The following is a 24,633-nucleotide window of genomic DNA, read 5'->3' as shown; positions in this document are numbered from 1 at the left end:
AACCAACTTTCACACTGATATCTCAGGTACTATACATCACATATCAATGAATGTACATGGATGCTGTAGGACAATAGACAGACCTGAATAATTGTGGGTTAAAATCTGTACATATTAATTACCTAATTTGCATAATTAACCAATTTTAAGCTTTCACACTGATATCTAAAGTACCGTAAAAACTCCAAAATTTCGACCGGTTTTAAATAATTGGTGTTAGAAATGTGACGTGTTTTTAGAGTCAAAATTAAGGTGCATTTTCGGACGGTCGAATTTTTCAGAATAGAAATCAGCAAAAAAAAATGGGGATGATAGACAGTGTGCTTCATTAGTTTTTAAAAAATGCAATGTCCGTCAATTGACGTAAACTTCCTCATGTTTCACGGTAAAAGCAAAGGTCGTGGCCGAGTTGTAACTCAAAATCTAAACAAACTCATCAATCAGTGAGTATTATGACAAGCAAAACAAAACATCAAGACGCGGAGAAGAGGTCAGCACAACACTAATAGGTCAAAAGACAAAGCTGTCTCGCACTACCTAGGAAAACTTGCGAATGTTCGAAGTACAGGTACCTATTGGACAAAAGATACATGGAAGTTTAGCAAACGATCTCCCCGACCCAGTGCAATGTATCCGGTTAGAATCAAAGCTCACATGTCCCTTATTTGAGGGACCAAATTCTGCCGTAAATTCGCCCTTGGATTAAAAAATAAAATGGGATTTAAGAAAATAAAATGGGACTTTTAAGGTGTATTTTGGCGTCATTTTTCGAACATTTCAATCAATCCTGCCGGCTAAAATAGAGTCTAAGTTTTTCCGTAGTCATTGACGTCTGTCTATTCAAGAGTACACGTGTATGACTTTTATCGTGACTAGCGTGAGCGGGTAAGCTTCCTTTCGAGAATGAGCTGTTATCACTGTGAACAATGTTAAATTATTCTTCAGATGACCAGTTTATTTTTTAAAAACAACTAATTTTTTTATTTAAAAAAAATCATGCCGTTTTCGCATCAAAATCCAAGCCAAAATATCGTACTACTGTATACAACATCAATCTCTTCCGCATTGCGTTCAATAACATTAACATATTTAAATAAGCTATGGTAATTTGAACACGTTGGCATCATCCAGCTTTTTGATTGGTTAATTAGCGATTTGACCTATTTGACCTAAGAGAACATGGCGGATATCCTACAGCATCAAACGTTTATACGAGACCGGAATCATTCGCTTACGATGAAACTAAGTTGACTTTTATTTGTATTTCATAACCATTCAAGAAATTTATTTTGTGTACATTATTATAATCACTACTGAGTACAGTAATAATCAACAATTCAGAAACGCAGCATGCCGAGATTTTTGTGTTCGTTTTTATTTGAAACTTCGTTTATTTAGAATATATTTTCGTTACCAATAAAATAAAAATCTCTCAGTCAATCAGAAACCCGGATTCATGCCTTTGAGGAAGGTCCCGTTTGAACGCTCACATCGGTTTTTTTTCGTTTGGGGGAAAACTAAAACTGGTCGCAATTTTCGAATAAGAATGAGTCGGCAATTTTTAGTGGAGTCGAAAATTTGGAGGTAAATAAAACACCGAAACCCGGCAAATAAATAGGCGGTCGAATTTTTAGAGGGGTCGAAATTTTGGAGTTTTCACGGTACTAATTATTCCATTTCAATGAAACTTAGTACAAAGATGCTCTAGGACAATGTACAAACCTAATTAGTTTGGGGTAAAAATCTGTTCATATTAATTCCCTAATAAGCATAATAATTCATAATTTTTTGGTTCTAATCACATTTCAATTAAACTTGGAGACATAGATTTTCTGTTACATTGCGCAGACTTCATTAGTTTTACACTCAAATCTGGTCATATTAATTTTCTGATTTGCATAATTAGTTTTCAGCTAAGTAATTTCGAATTATATTTAATGTGTCTCCAATACTCTCAGCACATGGGAGTTCTTTCTAAGCTTTCTTTGATTTTAGCTTTTCTTGTGTATCCTTATTTTTAAACATTAGTTACCTTTGATGCATTCAGGAATATTGCCAAACAGAATAGAGCAAAATCAATAGCAAAACACAAGAAAAAAAAAAGTAGTTCAAAGGTTGCGGTAAGTATTTTCCAACATTTAAGACAGTATTTGCTCTACTAACAATGACGACACCTAACTGTCAAATAGTATGGGACAAATGCTAGATCTGATTGGGAGTTGGTACCAATCTGTGCATAATTAATTAGCTTAATTTGCATATTAATTAAAAAATTTCTGTGTTTTTGATATCTCAAGAACCAATTGTCTGGAGTAAAGATGATTTCAGCTTTGACTTGCGTATGGCCAATCAACCAGGGTAATGATGTACAGCACTCTTGAAAAAGACTGTGTCTGTAGGATTTGGGCACTATATAAAATGAGCAATTAGAATTATGTGTGGTTAAATTTACTGAAAATGGTACTTTGACAGGAGAAAAAGTGTTGCTAAACATAATAATAATTTATGCTAATTACATCCAGTCCAATGTGTGTGTATTTTGGATGTGTTGAAATTGCGGGTGCGTTTCGACTGCATTTAGGTCTTGATGGTGCTATAACCATCGTTTTTGTTTTGAAAGACAATGACAAATTCATCTGCAATTTTTTGTATTAACTTAACCAATTAACAATTGCATTGTGAAACTGCACTGACAACCAGCGTTTATGCGTGAGTTTATGCCTCACATTGAACTTTTCTGTCATTGTGACACTGTAATTGTTAAAACTATTATGTCCTTTAAAAGTAGCTTTTTATTTTAATATGTACATTGCTATTATGGGGCAGGCTAATTACTTATTTTATTCAATTTAGATACATATCTTTCTCATATTTTAGATTCAATCAAATTTCTTCACCCTGAATAGTGATAATATATTAATGCCTTCCAGGCAGAACCACACTGGATTTAAGTTGACTGTCGAAGTCAAAGCAACAGGTTTGTATTGCTTAAAACGTTGAATGTTCAACTTTGTCTTGATTTGACTCTTTGAAGTTCGATGTTAACAGCTTACCATATTACTATTGCAAATAATTTGTCTATTTTAGCTAATTTGGCTAATGTTTTATGCAATACCTGATTATTTTCAAGAAATAATCATGAACCTGTACCATGAACTACAGTTGCGTTCATGTAACTCTGAACATATTTATTGATGACATATCATTTTTTAAGATTTTAACCTTTGTTTTCAAAACATGGGAACCCTTTCTAAGTTTGTTAGTTCCTGTTATGATGAATCAGCCGTCTGTCCATCCTCTAGGTGGACAAATGCACATACAGATAGACATATGTGTGTTTATATGTCCTGACCTGTATCTCTGAAATCTCTGGACCGATTCTTCTTAAATTTTACACATATCTAATATTTGGGACTTATGTACATGCAATGATTTCATGAGGAGATCAAAGATGGTTAACTGGGGTCATTATCAGTGTAAAAATGCCCTCAATTTAGTCATTTTGACATGTCTGGAATAAGATCTTGAATAAATGTTCTCTGACCTCTTCAAACTTTGTGGAGGGATTAACCAGAATTGAAAGTTTGATCTGATCTGATCGGTTTATGCACATCATCTTTAATTACAAATCTTACCTAAGATGGTCGACTAACAGCCATTTTGATTTTGACAAACGTATATATATCTTGGACATGCCTGCAGCAATCCACTTCTATACATGTGCATATATATTAATACTGTATTGTATTAGCTAACTATATGGTACTAAGGATTGTTAAGTTGTTTGATTTTAATGTATGTTTACTTTTAGCTACTGCTGAAGAACTTAAAAAAACTATTCTGGATAAACATTTGACAAACAACAACTTGTTAGACAAAGATGCAGAATGCCTACTACTGTTCAGGGACACTACACCTGTGGAATTCATACCTGGCACAACTGAACCATTTCGACTTGATTTGTACAGTGAAAGTTTACATGCATCATTTAGCCGCCTATATTTTTAATACAATGAGGCAATGAGTGTGGGACATAAGCTGAGTAGCAAAGTGCCACCTCCCATGTGCTGCCATAAATAAATGAATTGAGGGTCAAAACAACTCCTGAATGATTATCTCATGGTACAGAACATTATCATTTCAACTACAGGATTGCATGTTCATACACATGTCCACTGATTGGTTGACATACATACATACCTATTTGTTTCCAGAAATTCAGAAGAAATTGATACAAATGTGTCTGCATTGCTACATAAATTGGAAGAGAAAATCAACTTTGATGCTGACATCTGCTGCAGATTCAATATTAATAGGATGAAAGTCTGGGAGGGGGCCTTACGAGGTTTTAAACGCAAGACCTATAGTCCTTTCAAAGTGATGAATGTTCGCTTCACAGATGACTATGGGAGAGACGAGGGGGCTGTGGATGTTGGTGGTCCGAAAAGGGAGTTTTTCAGGCTGTTAATGCATCATTTGAAAGATTCTGTCTTATTTGATGGTCCTGCATACTCAAAAGTGCTTTCGATGAATACTTCTGGTAAGTTCTTTTTTTTCATGGTTATTTGCATTATTGGAGTATTTAATGCAGTAAGAAATCCACTAATCAAGTAACAATAAGCATTGGTTATTAGCTGCTCATTATATACAAAATGATCAGCTTAATTGACAGTATAAACTGAATCTACTAAAATAAAGATGGAGGGGCTATTTTTTGTTTGTTCTTAGCATGCTCATAGAAGTATTGACTATCATATTTTCTTATTACAGCAATGGAAAATGATTTATACCACATTGCAGGAAGGATGTTGGCTGTTTCTCTTGTTCATGGTGGGGCAGCGCCTAATTTTTTTTCTGGCACTCTGTTTAACAGCCTTGTTTATGGTTTAAATAATACTGAACCTAACCTGGAAGATGTGAGCGATGAAGAGATAAAAAGTCAGATGAAGGATGTAAGTTGAGTTACCACATATACCATATATATACTAGTACACTATGTACATGTAATTACAATATAATCCATATGCTGATTCAGGCTGATTATACATTTTTTAGTTCAAACACAGTCCAGAAAATGAGACTAATAAATTTACCTCTGTGCAAATACAAATGTGTGCATTATTATTTTTTTGTAAACTATGGTATGTATTATTTTTTCAGATAATGTTGTCCACCAACAAAAATGAATTTGATGCTGCAATTGAAAGAGCTAGTGTCCTAATAACTGTCACAGGAGCTAATCATGTACTATGGGATTTGACTACTAAAGATAAACTGTTGGCCGATTGTTTAAAGTTTTACGTGATTTACCGAACCCAGTCTGCATACGAGAGGTATGTTCTTTTATCATATCATCACATTTGACCTACTCGCCCCTGATGGTATACTATAGAACTATAGAATAGTGCTTTATTGACACCGTAAAGAAAATATTACATTTTCTTTTTGGTTATGTACATCAATGAAGTTGAAAAATTGAAATGAAAAATTGAAAACATATTAATGTATTAAGTAAAAAATATATAATAAAAATAGCAACATTAGACTATACTACTAGTATTTTGATTGTGAAACTAGTCCTTTCACACATACTTTGATAATAAGTTTTGACATTGTTAGTCAGTGTTTGTTTTTTTACATTGAAACAAATATTTAGTTGGAGCATATATAACTGTCTTATCTCTTGATTGCATTATATAGTCAAATTTTTCTCTGAAGTCTTGGTTGATTAATCCTATAGCATTGTATAAAGTGTTATAGGCTGGTATACTGGTATGCTTTATCTATTTTGTTGATAATTGCCAATCAGTGGTCCCCCTTTGGTCATATGCAGATTAGCCACCCGTTCTTGATAGTTTTTTCACCCAAGTCTCGTAACCATATGCTCAGTGTTAGCTAGATGCCTATGGTTGGTAAATAATCAAATTAAAATGAATCAAACATAAAATGTTGTTAGTCTGTGTTTGGACTGGGACTTTGGTACGTCTTGCCATGTGTGCGTCTGTCCGTCACCCCATGTATCGCAGACATGTTGGACAATTACACGCAAACTCCACACACACATCATATAATTATGTATTTCTTTATTTTTAACTTAACTAAATAAATTTTGTGTGTGTGTATCACTATTCACAACATCGTACATTTTAACAGTTAAGTATGGTTTTGGGGCCAGGGACTAGATTAGTTCTGCTAGAATTACCTCTCTGGTTCCCACCAGAAAAAATATATTTATTTATAATATTTCTTCATATAAAGTTCCTGTACAATTTTCTGGTGAAATAAATCTATTCTATTCTATTCTATTCTATTCTATTCTATTCCATTCTATTCCATTCTATTCCATTCTATTCCATTCTATTCCATTCTATTCCATTCCATTCTATTCCATTCCATTCCATTCTATTCCATTCCATTCCATTCCATTCCATTCTATTCTCCATATGCACATGCATTTATTTATTTCAATTCAAGATGATAATCTGACTATGTCTTTCATTGTTCATAACTGACAAAAATCACACCTCAAAGTGCATTAGTGTTAAAGCTAGCCGACACTAATACTACCCAACAGGAATTAATAATCACCGAACACAAATTTCTAGATATGAATGCCATATATTAATAGGGTGCGTAATCCCCTCTGGTCAATTTTGGTCAATTTTGATTGTTTATTTGAGCAAGTGTAACTGTTTGTCAACCATATTCATGAAAAACACTTAAAATTCACAAAATTGCAACATTTCTCTGGTGTGCCTGGTCCAGTTTCATTCATGTACTCATGGAGGTTACTGATGTATAACTTCTGTCACAACTACGGTCTCGCCCCGCTACCAGTCACACACCGCTCTGCCATCCTCTTCGTCACACACCTAGCATCGCTCTCATTGACGTATAAAACAATCAAAGTATACTTCGCTGTCATCCTACGACAGCACACAGAGATGGGCTACCCAGAGTTTCCAGAGGATCATCTACTGCTTCGCACACTCCAAGGCATCAAGAAACAAATTGGTGACCCTACGGCTACACGATTACCGATAACCATTCAATTAATGAGAACACTAAAAAATCAGTTGCGCTGCTGCATCAATATGGATGTAACAGACATACTGATGTTATGGGCCGCATTCACCATGGCCTTCTTCGGGTTCTTACGAGTAAGCGAATTTGCCTCTCCGACGAAAACAACATTTGATCGTGAACGAACACTTCTTCGATCTGATGTTAATCTTGGTAGTGCAATCACCATCTACATCAAGGCAGCCAAAAATGATCCATTTCGGCGTGGCCATACACTGACTAAGTCTCATCTGACTCCTCGGTCTGCGCAGTGCAAGCTTACCACAAATACATTGAGGCAAGTACACGTACCACTTTCTCCCAGCTTGCACCAGCATTCCAGTTTACCAACGGCTCATATCTAACACGTCAAACTATCACCGACTCAATCAGAACCCTCCTCATGCAAGAAGGGATCCCAAGTGCGGAGAAATACTCATCACACAGCTTTCGTGCTGGAGCCGCCACAACAGCCGCCGAGGCCAACCTTCCCGACTGGCTCATCAAGACCCTTGGACGATGGCACAGTGACTCATACCAGCTCTACATTAAGACTCCAGCCACAATCCTTCATGCAGTGCCAAGGATCCTCGCCAACCACACCGAACCTCAGAACTAAGCCAATCAACTCACAATGTTTTCCGAACAATGCTATTAAGACATTCTATTCTTTTGCTGGCTCTGCTTGTATTTTACTTTCAATCCACACTAGTCATTTTTACATTTACCAATCGTCTCCAATCGACATTATAGATCTTTTGTTTTAATTGTTATTCACTCGCAATTTTTTATTCGTAATTTTGTAATTTTACTACATTGTAATTCCTGCTCTGTAACCATGTACTCTTATCCCATGCAGACTCTCCATATTCTTGAACAAGCGATGCTTGCCTCACCACATCATGCGAATTGTTCAATTCCACCACCTCCTCTCTAATTTGGGGGAAATGCTGCACAGAGCATGCTGGCTCTGGTCAGGTACGACATTGCCCTTACCATGACATGAGTCAAATATATCTAGGTCTCCTGTCATGGGGTCAGCCGCTACGACGCCTGATGCAGAGCCACTGTGTCGGCAGGTGTCACTCGGGTAGCATGCGTCGCCAGCTCATAATGACATTCAGTGGTTTTGAGGATCCCTATGAGGTGACACGTGACGACGCCTAGTGTGACATTCACTTCCCCCACTTCAAACGGCAATCCTGTCTCATGTGTTGTTTCTTAGCATTAAGACATGGAATGTGGCATTTATGTCTTGATTCTAAAATTTGTTTTTCACATAACATTGTGTATTGACAGGTTTAAGGATGGTTTCAACACCCTTGGTGTTCTAGATTGTGTTCGTAAAAACCCTAATTCATTTAAAGAAGTGTTGATGTACCACAATATCAAACACACTGCTGAAAGCATAGAAATTTTGTTCTCAGTGAAAGTGAGTGAAGAAGGAACCAACAAACGAAATCAAGAAAATGAAGTCTTAAGCTATTGGAGAGATTATTTGGTTGACGCAGAAGGTAAACAGAATTATCATATAATAAAAGTATCATTTAGTTTATCATATATTCTCTATAAAAGCAGTTAAAAAAAACTTGTTCAATATTCACTGTTAACAATGTTAAATTTCACTTCAAATGTTCATTATTTGAAAACAAATAAAAAAAAATTATTTAAAAGCAAATCATGTTGCTTTCCCATTACAATCCAAGCCATAAGATCGTAGAACAACATCGGCAAATCTCTTCCGTGCTGGGTTCAATAACATTAACATATTTAAATGAGCTATGGTAATTTGAACACGTTGGCATTATCCAATGTTTTGATTGGTTAATTAGTGATTTGACCTGTCAGGTCAAAGAACACCGTCCCAGGTCAAAACATGGCGGATATTAATTTCTACAGCATCAAACGTTTAAATTTCGACCGTAATCTTTTGCTTAGGCCAGACTTTTATTATCCCTTGTTTCGCGAACCCACCGAATGAACAGGGGTCTAAAATGAAATAAAAATTAAATTTTATTTCTGCGTAATTTCTCGCGCTCGCCGACATGTGAGTGCAAAAAATTGCTAAAAAAAATTATTTTTATCTTAATGTTTTAGGCCCGTCGCCTAACAAATCCAAGTTGCATTTTCATGGGAGTATCATGATCAAAGTACCGAAGTCTCGCGCAGATCCATACTTTATGCGGGTTGGTTGACAGTGACCTCTCTGCGTACTGCCTGCTTGAGACTACTAGGTGAACATGGCATGGCGTGGCGTGGTGACACGCCTTGAAACTCTGTCGCCAAAAACCAAGAAATCTCTCATTAATGCTGAAAATTGTGCCACCATTGGCGACATTTGCCAACCACGTTATACATGGAATAAAATTTTATTTCATTTCTTCTCTCCGATCAATGATCTCACTTACAATTCTTTGAGAATCACACAAATCTAATGAAAAAAAAAGAGTTAATTTTATTTTTTTTCCGCCCTCCTCAAAAAAATTGACTTATAAAAACTCGAGAAACAAGGAATAAAAAAAGTCTGGCCTTACGATGAAATAAGTTGAAATTTATTTGCATTTCATAACAATTCAACGAATTTTTTGCACGTTATTATAATCATTACTAGGTAATAATCAACAATTGTGAAACGCAGCATAACCGGATTGCACTACCGCGATCATTTGCTACTAAGGAATGCAGATGTGTTCGTTTTTATTTGAAACTCCTTTTAAAATATACTTTCATTACTAATAAATAATCGTATTTGGCGCACAAAGTTTGTTAATTTGATTTTTTTTGAGAAACATGTTCTGATTGACATTGTAATGAAATTTTAGGCGGTCTATTTTTTAATCCAGCAAGAAAAAAATGTATACAATTTTAAATTAGCTTCTGCAATAGTTTTTTTTTTGTTTTGGGTGGTCCACTTTCATGACAGCAGACAATGGCAGTAGTGTATTCTGAATTGGCATAATTGAACGCACTACACGCACTGACTCCACTGGCATTCGTTTGCACTCTAGCCACATGCAGTTGTACTGTAACTAAATCTTCAGAAAATAGTATTGCTTGTAGTAGCCATCCACTTTGGAGAGATGCGATCAACTTTGAAAATCAAAGGTTGGGATGCTGCAAAGGGTCTGTATTGCCACTCTTACGGGCTAATTGTTCACCACTGTCCAAATATATACAACAGTGAGGTGTTTGCAAAGTTCTAATATCAGTACAGTAACGTTCTTAGTGTCAGTAATCCTGACCATTACGCCCTGCCACCATGTCTCATTTCATCGAAACAGCTGACTGTGGCGGGCAGTGCAAAAGCAGCGTTTGATATTCAAATGAGCAAACGCAACTTAAGATCTCTCTGTTGTGTTTTATTTTTGTTTTGGCCACATGAAAGGTATATGATAATAAGGTTATTCACAAAATACCATATTTTACATTTTGTATGCTACGGTATTGTCCTTGGTGCTTCACGTCTTGAACAATACAGTCATGAATATTGTTTGGCTCAATTTCAATGGAATCAATTTGTTGCTTCATTTCTGTACAGCATGTTCAATTTAAATTAGTTCATGTGCTTGTATGCTACTTATTTTTCCTTCAATTATGTTTAAGATTCTTCTTTCTTTTTTTCAGAATCATCTGAAGAAACATCATCAGAAGCATCACTTACAGATATATTAATATTTGCAACTGGAGCTGATAAAGTTCCTCCTTTGGGATTCTTCCCCAAACCTAGTGTAGAGTTCATTCATGATGGGGATATAGGGAAGCAAAAGTTGCCATTGGGAAACACGTGTGCAAATCTCCTTTATATTCCAGTTGTTAATAGTTATGAACTATTTAAATCATCCATGGACTTTGGAATCCTTAACAGTCCTGGTTTTGGACAGGTCTAGGTGTTCGGCGGTACATCAGGTTACATCATCAATTTATACCCCAATTTTAATACTCAACAAACTAAATTAATTTTGCTCTTGTGCTCTTAAATGACCTATAATATTAACACAGTGTATCTCAGTTCATCAACTTACTGGCGTATTGTTTAACTCACTCACATTTTTAATTAATTTTAAACATTTCTATTTTTTTCATTTGATATTTATATCCAATTTTGATATGTAGTTTATTCTCTTTTATTTTTATGAGCAAGTATTAGGCTACAATTTAAATTTGTACGCATCATGGTGTGCGTTATTTAGGTAGTTCACAGGAAATAAAACTGTGAATTGCAGCTAGTTTCCTTATTAAGATAAGAATGGTTGATAAGATAGGAATGCATAAGAAATAGTTTTACATACACTCAAATAGTTTCTTACAACGGTTCTAGGAACTATTCTGACAGTTAGCAAGGTTGCTTAAAACTTTGCAAAACACCGTTTTTTCGTTGAGTTTAGATTGTTCCATACCCTCGTTCAGATGAAGGTAATGTGATACACGTTCGAGTACATGAATAGCACAGTCTAGAAAAATATTGTGCAACAATGACATCTATCTTGCTACCTGACAGTCTGAATAATTCTTAGAACTGCTGTAAGTACAGAATAAAACTTGATTTCTAAGATGCATTATTCTCTTGACAGTAATTAACATTATAGTCAGCGTTACCACACCGTACATTATGTTGAATCAACCTTCTATGCTCGGCACTGTAACTACCATATGATAGTAAATACATATGAACAGCATACTGTATAACACAGTGATAGCTATATTTGTAGGTTCTCTCTATAATTTAATTCCATTTTGTGACATTCTAAATTCTTTAATTTTGATGAATATTTTGGTACTTTTTAGTAAAAACATACTTTTAACAATTTCTCAAAAACTGTTTTGCTGATTGTGTTAATGTGTGTATGTACATTCATTGGGATGACCATTATTAGATTTGTTCATTTTGTAACATCTTCAGTCTGCTTCCAAATATGGATCAGATTATTTTTATAATATGCAGTACATACAGCAAAGCTATGGCAGCTGACAGGCGGCTAGTCTTATATGTACACGTATTACTAACATATACATCTCAGCTAAGATCTATGTATGTAGTGTCATTTTTTTTAACCAGTACAGAAAGATTGTCTGCAGTAATTGTAGTAATAGTACAGATAGTTTAAAGTTACATTGTTGGCAAAATTAAACTCGCTATGTCATATTATCACAATTTGTGACTTCTTTATCAGCATTTTAGGGTGGCCATGCCCATTCCAAGCTAATCTATATTGCAGTAGGGACATTAATTGCTTTTGTGTAGCATGTCCACTGTCTGTGATACCACGTTACAGGACAGTCAAGCTACACAATGTATGTCCCTATCGCAACATAGATTCATCCAAAGTAGGCATGGCCACAAGTTGACACAAGCAATATTAGAAATAAGTTATGTTTGTCAAATCCAAAGTAGTAAGCCAATTCACAATCAAGTTTGCAAATTGGCTGCCCAATACTGCCAGACTATTTATATTGTGTTAATTGCACAGTGACCCGAGCAAACTTTCATTAATACATATTTCCTAGGTTAGTTATGTCAAGTAAGCACAGAATTTGAAAGCAATGCATGATGTGGTTTATTGTAGTCAATGAAAGGTGCATTGTACCAGGTTCTGATCAGTATAATTTGAGAATGATGTAACTTTAGAGTTACTCATTGAAAGGGCTTTCATCAATGAAGTATACTACCTATTTTTCTAACCAGTCTTATGTTTAAATTTGTCTGTGGTGGTAAATAGGTGTCTGTGACATCAAATCAACGCTAATATTATTTTGATCTGTGCAAATAGTGAATTGCTATAAAATACTGTAGTGTTTTCTTTTTTTAACATGGGCAAGACTCATGAAAACAGCTTGCATATTGTTAAACTGAATCCATAGTGAATGTATCACACTATTGCAACATACAGAAATGTAGTTGATTTTTCAGAATAATTAAAAAAATAATGTGTTCAATACAGAACTTGGGTGTTATATGGTATCATAGAATTTGTACCCACGAGTAAATAGTGCAGTTTGAATCACTGAAATATACCATATTTGTCCTATTGGTTGCACAAGTGAATGAAATGACAACTGATCATGACTATTAAATGTGGCATGCATTTTTCATACTACCGGTAATATAAGCAACAGCAATGTAGTAGTCCCCCATCAATATACACTGTATCAAACCAATTTAATGCATTTTTCAGAAAATTCTCGGCCAATAACATCTACAACTGTAATCTTTCAAATAGAGCAGTTCAACACACATAATGAAATTTGTAATATTTGAATATTTATTGTACATTTTCCATAATTAACACTAAGCAATATATAATATGAGATATCTACGCTGTTAGCAATGCACATTTCAAGAATTGAAGATATCATTAGAAAATGAACAATGTGTATAGTATCAAAGCAATCGGGCTTGCTGTTTTCAACAATAATTCAAAAATTTCACTTTTTACCAAAAATGACAAAAATATTCATTAAAATTAGAGAATTAAGATATCACGAAATAAACAAATCTGAAAAAGGTCTACCTGAGGTACATATATGTATAGTATCAAAGCAATCAGACTTGCGGTTTTTAACAAGAAGTTGAAAATATCACTTTTTACCAAAAATGACAACAGCGCCACCACCGCCACGGCATACAATTGTAGGCCCCCTAAGTTTGTTACGGTTTATGAATCAAAATAGAAAATTGTCGAACGAAAAAAAACCAACAGAATTCTGCATGTAAAATATATTTCACGAGTGAAATAATTTTGATTCAGAACTGAAACATAAATTTACCCTAAACACATCAGAAGTAAAATGAATGACACAAAATAACCTTTATTTAAACATAAATTTGTGTACTGAATGGGATATAAATTGTACACAACAAAATGGCGTCTGAATAATTAAATAGGAATTCTTTGAACAAAAATACGTTTGATGCAATCAAATACGAATTTTAGAAAACGAAATAATATTTTATGAAATGTAAAATAGAATTTAGAAACATAAATTGCGTTTTGTGGAATAAAATATGGATTTAAAAAAAAAAAATGTTTTTAATAATATTGCAACACTTGACTTGCCATAGCAATGGATTCTAGCATTTTGGATTTATTCATATAACGAATACTTACACAACCTGTAGTTCGTGGACGCCATTGAAGTGTGCAAAGCATTGTGGGTCCATCCTTTAAACTAAATCGCTGAAGTTGGTCATTGGTCGTCGCAATGCGTTATTGGTCGTCGCAATGCGTTATTGATCGTCGCAATGCGTTATTGATCGCTGGAATTGGTTATTGATCGTCGCAATGCTTTATTGATCGTCGCAATGCGTTATTGATCGCCGCAAGCGTTATTGATCGTCGCAATGCGTTATTGATCGTCGCAATGTGTTATTGATCGTCGCAATGCGTCATTGATCGCCGCAATTTGGTTATTGTTCGCCGCAATGCGTCATTGATCGTCGTAATTGGTTATTGATCGTCGCAATGCATCATTGATCGCCGAAATTTGGTTATTGTTCGCCGCAATGCGTCATTGATCGTCGTAATTGTTTATTGATCGTCGCAATGCATCATTGATCGCCGAAATTTGGTCATTCTTCGCCGATTGTATATATGGGCCACCGTAGATTACCAAAAATAATCGCCTTGTCAGCCAGACGTGGTATTAAACGTAGAGACTATCTATTTCGTTGCAATATACTATTGGTTTAAATTGTTTTTTTAACTGGCACGTGCCTTTATCAATGTATTGACAGCGTATCAATCATACTTTCGTTGTCAAAAACAATCTTCGGGTACTTAAAAAGTGACTTTTTTTTGTAAATTTCAAAACTTTTTCGTTGTTGTTTTGACTGTCTTCGATTAAACAGGCTGAAAAAACATCCGCTGGACAACGGGATGGCGCCTGAAGACGACATCACGTGACCACATAGGTAAGTTTCTGGGGATACTTACAAGCGACCAGTTGGAACCCAGCCTGTGAACGCATTACATCCTTTGTGTATGCACTTTTGAAGTACAATATATCGCAAAAGGCCTGTCTTCAAATATCAAGAGTTGTTTGTCTACTTCAGAGGTACATTAGAAAGTTGTCGTTTACAGGTACAGTAGTCTGGTCAAAAATCTGCCAACTCATTTTATTTTCCCGCTTTCTCCCACATTCCCCATTTTGAACATGGCTCATATTATGAAAGATAGAAAAAAATACATTTAAACAATTTTGTCCTTTTTGAAAATATGCATTTACCATAAACATTTTCTCATATTAACAATTTAAATTTGCTTTGTTGGTTGGAAAATGTAGTTCCACATACTAGAATCCCCGCATTCATATCCGAAGGCCGAACAAATATTCTCCATCGGAAATTTTAGCGATTCTTTCCTGTATCGTCTTTTAGAAAAACGCAAAAGCCATCATCGATATTAAATATAACGATTCGTTTCGGTGCGGTATGCGACTTTGAATAGTGTAGTACAGTACTATTTTACAGAATAATCGCTCAAAAACGGTACTAACTACAGCGCTTTATATTGCCGAAAAATAAAACAGCGGGAAAATCACACATTGTTTTAACCACGGGACTTTAACGCCTTAACTTTAACTTGAACTACTCCTGGGTGTAGTTAGTGAAGATCATATTCATGTGTTTTGGGTAACTACTGCAGTGGGTGCATGGGTTACTTGTTAATAGTTTAATCGACTCGTAATCTTATTGGTATTTACTGTGTTTGTAGCAATTTTGTATCAAAATACAGAATCGGTTCTTTGGGTGTCGCTCATGTGACGTTGTCATTAGAGATGCGTGTACGAATGTGTAAGTAACTATAAAATATCTTACAACTTACTTTCTCTGAAAATGAAGCATGGAGAGCGAAAGTTATGAGAGTTTGATGCAAGCGTGGATTAGTGGCAAGAAGCAGTCTGTCAGCGCCCAGCAGATCTCACTAGCAGGCATGATTTGCCAGGAGCTACAAGCGTCACAAAGTTACGCTCAGCTTGAAGAGTTCACCAGAAAAGAACTAGAAGGTTCTAAATTGGATGGATATAAAACCGATGAAAGGGTGTACCGTGCAATGATCAGTGTGTTTATGCAGAGGAAGGATTATGACGAAGTTCAACGTTTGTTAGAGGTATTTGTAATTGTCCTTAACATCACATTGAAAAAAGGCGTCGTCTCGCACTAGAGAGAGCCATGTAATCATAGTGATAGTAGTTGGATGAGCAATACTATACATAGTATATTATGCCAGTAATGGAAAATATTGTACTTATTTGGCGCTCAAAAGTATCAAAAGTTCACTTTGGCGTTCAAATGATTTAAGTTTAAGTTTTATTAGACACATATATTTTCACGTTGACAACCGGATTTCGGAGTGCCCACAGAACGTACTACGTACTTTTTGCGACCCTCGGTATGCTTACTCTACGCCACCATGGACATAATGTGGACAAATATAAACTATTTTGCAATTTTTGTTGTAAAAATGTCCACGATTTTGGAACCAAATTTCAGTCATGACTGGATGGACATTAAACCACACCAAATATAGGCAATATTGATGTCAAAACTAATTTATTATAATTTTAGCGGCTAACAAATATGGTGGTAGGCATGGCTACCAAAATTGGATTTCTTCAAAGCTTGCCTCTTGAATAAATGTTTTATCATTTTTAACTATCAACTATTGTGCACCAAAGTCAAACAGATTTTCCTTATCTGTGTGGTCTGCAAGACTGAAATGTACAAAGTATATGAAAATAGCAGCACTTCTGTTTTTGTCTACAACTAAGAATTCAAGATAAATAACAGATCCTCTGATAATTATAAAAAACTGAAATTAAATATTTTACTCATACTTTGATTGATCATAGTGTATTTATTTACATCAAGTGAACAAACAACTTTTTAAAATGTATAATCTTATTTTTTCCACAGAATTTTCCATTCCGCAATGGAGATGATCTTGTGGATGTCTGGGATGAAGCACACTACCAGGCAAAGTTCAAGAGAGACAACAAACCTCTGACACCCCTCATAAAGTTCAGACTAAGAAAAAAGTGAGTTAATCAGTATGCTAAATTTTAAAAACAAACATCTCACAAAATCAGGGACTCAGTATGAAAATACTTTATCAGTTTAGAAGTGGATGCACTGTTATTATAGGAAGGATGTTCATCACATCTCACATCTGCGTCTACTTTTGCTATGAATGACTTCTTCTTGAAAACATTTTGTCAACAACCAATCACAAGACTGGTTATGAACCACATTGAGGTCACAACTCGGTTAGCCTTCCTCAACTGGTTTGTAACCATTCTTGTGATTGATTGTTGACAAATGCAGAACAGGCCACACCTCCAACTGTGCCGTGCGTGCGTTCTGGCAAACCTTTAGGAATTCCTAAATGGAGTAAATTTGTGTAGTTTTCTTGATTTATTCTGCAGATATCGGTAAAATGTAGGTAAGGCTTTGGCGAAATTTGAAGGAGCAACTAATATTCTTCAACCTGGTATTTTTTTTAGATTTTATTTTTCATTCTTTTCTTCTGTTTTTTCAAGTTTAAAAAATGTGAGCGGCTGGAGCCTTCATCCCTTGTCTATTTCTTACACTAGATACCAGCCGATACCCCCCTCCCCTCGCTCATAGTGCGTACAGTTGATCATAGTTCCTGGGTTCCCTATGCTTTTTAAGCAATACCACCTACTAAGACAGAGGCACTATTTCAACTGTATAAAAATCATTTGTTTCAAATCACTTTTTGGTGATCAATATATCTATTTCTCACTGATTTGACCCATGAATTGCAATGCTCTTGTCAATTGTTTGTTGCTTAGTTATTGAGTCATTAAATTGTAAAACTGACCTCTACATTATATTTTATTTCAGATATCCACCACCAGTTAACATTTTACCATCCCAAATAAGAAACACTTCTTCACTGTCAGAATCAGCCAAGCAAGTACTAGAATCGTGGTACAGAAAACATCCTGGTAGCCCATATCCTACGTTTGAAGAAAAACAAGAGTTATCAAAAGAATCATGTCTGACAATGACACAAGTTCGTACCTGGTTTGCTAACCTACGTAGAAGACTGAAGAAAAAAGGAGTTGTAAATTTTGTACCGGTGGTTGGCAATAATAGGAGGTGTAGAGATCCTAAATCTACTAGGAATAAAATAAAAAAATATAATCAGCAGAGTGAGATGACAGAAAATGTGACATCAAGTCATACTGTTACCATGACAACAGCAACCATTTCAAACCACACTCCTGCTAGCGAGACTTCATTGTTTCCTTTGTCACCTCCACCATCATCATCATCAGAGTATCGCTACCATTTTTCAGGGCAGACTAACAACTGGTATGGTTCAACACAATATTACATGACTCCCTCCAGTGGCTACCACCATATACCGAGCTGGGACCAATTTACAATGAGACCAAGCTATACCTTGGATAACTACATGCTACCTCCTTCACCAGCAGCCCCATATACAGCACACCATTATCATCAAAGTTATTCGCCGCACTGCAACTTATGTCCAACTTCAATCAACCATGGTTCAGTACATCCAATAATTGGGTGTAGTTTTACTCCTCCTACACTTGCATGCTCTGTCAGTGAATCTCCGTCCAGGTGCCAGCAGTCACCAATATCTTCTGCACTCCTGACAAGACCAATCACTGTACCACCGACTGTCTTGAGTAGTAATTCATCAGCTGATGTCACTTGCCAATTTCCTAGAAGTGTTCTCTCATCGTCCAGTACTTCTACACAACCAGACCATGTAATGATCATGAATACGTTCTCACCTCCTGATGTTCATACTGAATCTAACACCACAAACATCACAACAAGAGATAGCAGCTACACCAATCTGGTACCATATAACAATGATGTTATTATTCAACAAGACCTAACTGCTGGTGAGTAATAAATTTCCAAAAACATAAGATGTTGCTTCTTGTCGTCGTCAGTTCGTAGCTTGCACCTCCCTATTTTGTTTGCATTTTCACATAACTGCATCATTTTTCAATTTTCCCTGGGACAATAAACAAAATCTTCTTTTTTTGGTCTGAATATCCACAAATGACAACTGTACTCTATGGTTAGATATGTGATAATAATCACAGCATTCTTTCCATAGCTGATAGTACATGAAAGCTTCCCCATTTTTACACATATTTGACATCACTTTTTACATATTTATTTCTCTCATCAAACTGAGCTTGTCAGTTATGTAAATTCTGCTTGTGGATTATGTTAGTTTTTGAACATTTGTTGATGAATTTTGGGAATGTAACTATATGCATTATGTTTGGTATTCATGTTTTCAATGAAAGGATAAGTTAAGCATCTTAAAAATGGCATATTTTTAACAATTTGAAGCTCTTATCCTCATTATTTTTTTTTTAGAAAGCTCTCCAGGTGTTAGCAATCTACACAAATCAATCCATGATGAAGAGAACTGCCAAGAGACAAAGAAATCCAAACCTAAGTCAGCAAGGCAGTTGTCATTCAATAGTAAACAAAACAGGTAAACAAACAAAAAAATAAACTGGTTTCTACAAAATAGTATGTCAAAATATATGTCAGTGTAGTTATGAAAAATCAAACTAGTTGCTACTATCAGTATCACAATGTATATGTCACCAGTATCTCTAAATGTGCGGCCACACAAATTCAATCTGGTTTTCACTACCAATATTTCAAACTAGTTTCTACATTCAGTATCACAATGTATATGTCACCAGTATCTCTAAATGTGCGGCCACACAAATTCAATCTGGTTTTCACTACCAATATTTCAAACTAGTTTCTACATTCAGTATCACAATGTATATGTCACCAGTATCTCTAAATGTGCGGCCACACAAATTCAATCTGGTTTTCACTACCAATATTTCAAACTAGTTTCTACATTCAGTATCACAATGTATATGTCACCAGTATCTCTAAATGTGCGGCCACACAAATTCAATCTGGTTTTCACTACCAATATTTCAAACTAGTTTCTACATTCAGTATCACAATGTATATGTCACCAGTATCTCTAAATGTGCGGCCACACAAATTCAATCTGGTTTTCACTACCAATATTTCAAACTAGTTTCTACTATCAGTATCACAATGTATATGTCACCAGTATCTCTAAATGTGCAGCCACACAAATTCAATCTGGTTTTCAATACCAATATTTCAAACTAGTTTCTACATTCAGTATCACAATGTATATGTCACCAGTATCTCTAAATGTGCGGCCACACAAATTCAATCTGGTTTTCACTACCAATATTTCAAACTAGTTTCTACATTCAGTATCACAATGTATATGTCACCAGTATCTCTAAATGTGCGGCCACACAAATTCAATCTGGTTTTCACTACCAATATTTCAAACTAGTTTCTACATTCAGTATCACAATGTATTCGTCACTAGTATCTCTAAATGTGCGGCCACACAAATTTAATCTGGTTTTCACTACCAATATTTCAAACTAGTTTCTACATTCAGTATCACAATGTATATGTCACCAGTATCTCTAAATGTGCGACCACACAAATTCAATCTGGTTTTCACTACCAATATTTCAAACTAGTTTCTACTATCAGTATCACAATGTATATGTCACCAGTATCTCTAAATGTGCGGCCACACAAATTCAATCTGGTTTTGACTACCAATATTTCAAACTAGTTTCTACTATCAGTATCACAATGTATATGTCACCAGTATCTCTAAATGTGCGGCCACACAAATTCAATCTGGTTTTCACTACCAATATTTCAAACTAGTTTCTACATTCAGTATCACAATGTATATGTCACCAGTATCTCTAAATGTGCGGCCACACAAATTCAATCTGGTTTTCACTACCAATATTTCAAACTAGTTTCTACATTCAGTATCACAATGTATATGTCACCAGTATCTCTAAATGTGCGGCCACACAAATTCAATCTGGTTTTCACTACCAATATTTCAAACTAGTTTCTACATTCAGTATCACAATGTATATGTCACCAGTATCTCTAAATGTGCGGCCACACAAATTCAATCTGGTTTTCACTACCAATATTTCAAAATACATGTTACAATGGTTCCAACAAATTAAACTTATTCTACTACCATATTTTTAAAATATATATCACTTTGATTATGTGGAGAACACCATCATTTTTTCTACCAAATCTTTTAGGCAACATTTGGCACATTCAATTATTCTAATTAGCTACTTTGCATATTTTAAAATATGCATACTGGCTAATTTACTTATTTTGTTTTTGACATTTTAAATAAAATTAAAGGAACAACGATTATTAGTCCCCGTTCGGACGAAGTCTGAAAACGGGGACTTATAATTCAGTCTCCATCCGTCTGTGCGTCCGTCCGAAGTCATATCTCAGAATCCCTTGGACCAATTCCGTTCATTCTTTGCATGTGCCTAGTACTTTATGTGGGACATATGCACATGCAGTGGTTTAGCGATTTGATTCAAAATGGCCGACTGGCAGCCATCTTGTTTTTTGAAAATGTTGTATTTTGGACATGCTTTGTCAGTTTTCATTTAACCTTGGTACATAGATTATACATGTTAGGATACATGTCCATGACGATTTATTTCACAATTGAATCAAAGATGGCCGACTGGCAGTCATCTTGTTTTTTGAAAATGTCGTATTTTGGACATGCTTTGTCAGTTTTCATTCAAATTTAGTACATTGATCATACATGTTAGGATACATGTCCCCGACCGTCCGTGACTGAGTCTCCGTCCATCCGTCCGTGTGTCTGTCCGTCTGTGCGTTAGTCTGTCCAGAGTCATATTTCAGAATCCTGTTGACTGATTCCGTTCATTCTTTGCATGTGCCTAGTACCTTATGTGGAGCATATGCACATGCAGTGATTTAGCGATTTGATTCAAAATGGCCGACTGGCAGCTATCTTGTTTTTTGAAAATGTTGTATTTTGGACGTGCTTTGTCAGTTTCATTCAAACTTAGTACATAGATTATACATGTTAGAATACATGTTCATGACGATATATTTCGCAATTGGATCAAAGATGGTCGACTGGCAGGCATCTAGTTTTTTTTTTTTTTTATGCGGTATCTTGGACGTGCTCTGTCAGTTTTCATTCAAATTTGGCACATACATGTACTTGATACATGTTAGGATGCATGTCCATGAAAATTTGTTTCAAAATCTGGCCTTACTACTATATTTCCACAATTTATGTACCATTTTCATTCGTATTTGGCACATACATCCTACATATCAGTGTGTTTCATAATCAGATCAAAGATGGTCGAATAACAGCTGTTTTTATTTTTGGCCATATTACTACTACACGGAACACGTGTTTTGGTGTAAATAAACAATCTGTTGTATACGCCACTTGGAACTAAAGTTTCAAGGAAACGCTCGCGACAACCCTTTCGCTTTAATATGACAAGCACAAAGAGAACTTTCAAAAATTTAACGGGGACTGTGTCATTTTCAATGACTAGTTTATTCATAAAGTGGTGCACAATTCACTGGAGATTGCAAAACCTCTATTCATGTCACAGAAATATTGTTTACCTGGATGCAGATCACACTAAAGTCTGTCTGAATTGGTTTCAAAATGGCTTACTGATGGCCATTTTAGTTGTGAAAATGTATTAAAAAAATCTTGCAATGTAAACATAATTGTTACTGTGCCATGTGCTTCACAGGAAAACTCTGATAGCTACACATATAACTACAAGAAATACTAATTGATTTTATGTAAGATGTTCTAAATAGCTGTTTTGTCTCTTACTTGTAGCAGTCCAGACAAACAATATGAAAGTTTAAGAAGTCTTCTTGATGAAGAGGATATCCTACCAGTGGAGGTAAATGCTACTCTTGTTACTTTCTGTCTCCTGCTTGCCACCCGCTTATCACCAGAATAACATGATCTTGTTTTCTCCTACTTTTAGACATCTGGTGTGGTTGAATCCAGCAATTCTCTGCAACTTTTAGAAGCAGCTCAGATACTGATAACTCTACCACAACGCTGTACTCAAACAGTCAATACCATAATCAATCAGTAGTTTTAACTTACAATAGATTATATACACCAAAGAAAGAAATATTATACTTTAACCTCTTGACCACAATCATTTTTAATGCCATATTTTGCCTGTTTTTATGTATTTTTCTATTTTTTTGATAATTTTAGACCAAATGAAAATATTTTTTGGAAAAGTATGAAAAAAATATGTGGGTTAAAGATTTGTGAATTGTGACAAAAGTTGGCTTTGGTGCTCAAAGGATTTAAATTAGTGTTTTATCGACATTTAAACATAGACATAAGATTTCAGTCACAAGAATCAATATAAATTTGCAATTATTTAAATTCAAAAGAGAAGATGTGATTGGCCCAGAGATTGGTTTTCACTGCAATCAGACTAGTTGTTTTATATTCATATTTTAAAACTAACAATTTGTAATACAGCAGCAAATTGAATAATGCATGATCGTAACATAGAATAATTTTTTGTAGAAATTAGAATAATATTAATATGACAAATGTAATTATTTGTTCAAAGCTCACCATTGCTGTGTCAAAAGTAAAATATGTAAGCAACAGTTAAATGCTGCTTAAAGATTAATTGACTGCTGCTAATGAGAATCCTATTTTTTTCACTTATACTTAGTTACAGCAAACAACATTTAGAAAACAATTTGAGTTACTAATCACTGGCAATTTTTCAATTTAAATTCATAGGTAGCAGTATTGGAGAGTTTTTCTCTCAAAACACTTGTTTATTCAAACTTTTGTAAAATGTTATCGTTGTGTGTGTTATTTTAGTATCAACAATTGTGTGCTTCTCAAGTAATTATCAACTAGTTGTTTCTAAAAAGTCATATTTTGTAAAACACATTGAAACAATATATTATGTAATTCAGTGTTTTCAACATTTTTCATGTATTTATGTATTTGTTATTGAAATAAATATGAAATTACTCAATTTTATTCAGTATGTTGTTTATTATTAGTTTAGGATGTACCACACTCGGATATCATAAACTACAACATGTACAGAAATGCTCTTTCTTGTAATTCTGATTGGAGTTCAAAAATTTCCTGGAGACCAAGTCCAAATTAGTCACCAGTCCATTCCAAACATCTATTCTTGTGAAAAGTTTTAAAAACCCTGGTATTAAACTTCATATTCTCAACAATTAGTATCAATGATAATTAAAATCACATTAGTGGCACAATGAGTATTAGATAACAAATATGTTATGACTGCTTGTCACATGCTAAGCTGTTATTAACAATTCAGGGACCCCTTTCCAACATCAGCAAACCTTTTTGAAGATATAAAGTTCAAATTATAAATCAAAATATCTAATTGTCTTTGTTTAAGGTGATTCAAAAAAAGGTTTAATCAAACATTAGTGTAGATTTTACATGATCATTATCAAAATGATCACCAGTGGGTAGCTGGACAGTATAAGAGACAGGAAATAAAAACGACATACGTTTTTACAGTAAATAAAATGAAAGTTCCATTTACATTAAAAAATAGTTTTTTACACTTTATATATAAATCAAATTC

At 34.9% G+C, this 24,633-nt stretch overlaps 1 protein-coding gene and 1 long non-coding RNA gene across 2 annotated transcripts; both read left to right on the top strand.

Annotated features, from left to right (window-relative positions):
• The first annotated feature begins 2,919 nt into the window (after nt 1-2,919).
• On the top strand, nt 2,920-10,949 carry LOC146740202 (G2/M phase-specific E3 ubiquitin-protein ligase-like). Its single transcript, XM_085501600.1, has 7 exons — nt 2,920-2,977; nt 3,812-3,962; nt 4,215-4,540; nt 4,771-4,952; nt 5,161-5,333; nt 8,362-8,576; nt 10,687-10,949. Exons 1-7 carry the CDS (start codon nt 2,920-2,922, stop codon nt 10,947-10,949), a joined length of 1,368 nt encoding a protein of 455 aa, XP_085357726.1.
• An 8,539-nt stretch (nt 10,950-19,488) lies between these two features.
• Nucleotides 19,489-23,157, top strand: LOC144355823 (uncharacterized). Its single transcript, XR_014929959.1, has 3 exons — nt 19,489-19,577; nt 22,851-22,917; nt 23,005-23,157. It is a non-coding gene; the product is annotated as an uncharacterized LOC144355823 (long non-coding RNA).
• Nucleotides 23,158-24,633: the final 1,476 nt, after the last annotated feature.

The sequence above is a fragment of the Saccoglossus kowalevskii genome, chromosome 7, assembly GCF_978046115.1.
Source record: "Saccoglossus kowalevskii chromosome 7, keSacKowa6.1, whole genome shotgun sequence".
NCBI lineage: Eukaryota > Metazoa > Hemichordata > Enteropneusta > Harrimaniidae > Saccoglossus > Saccoglossus kowalevskii.
Note: the sequence above shows the minus strand (reverse complement) of the source record. Positions and strands in the feature narration are given on the sequence as shown.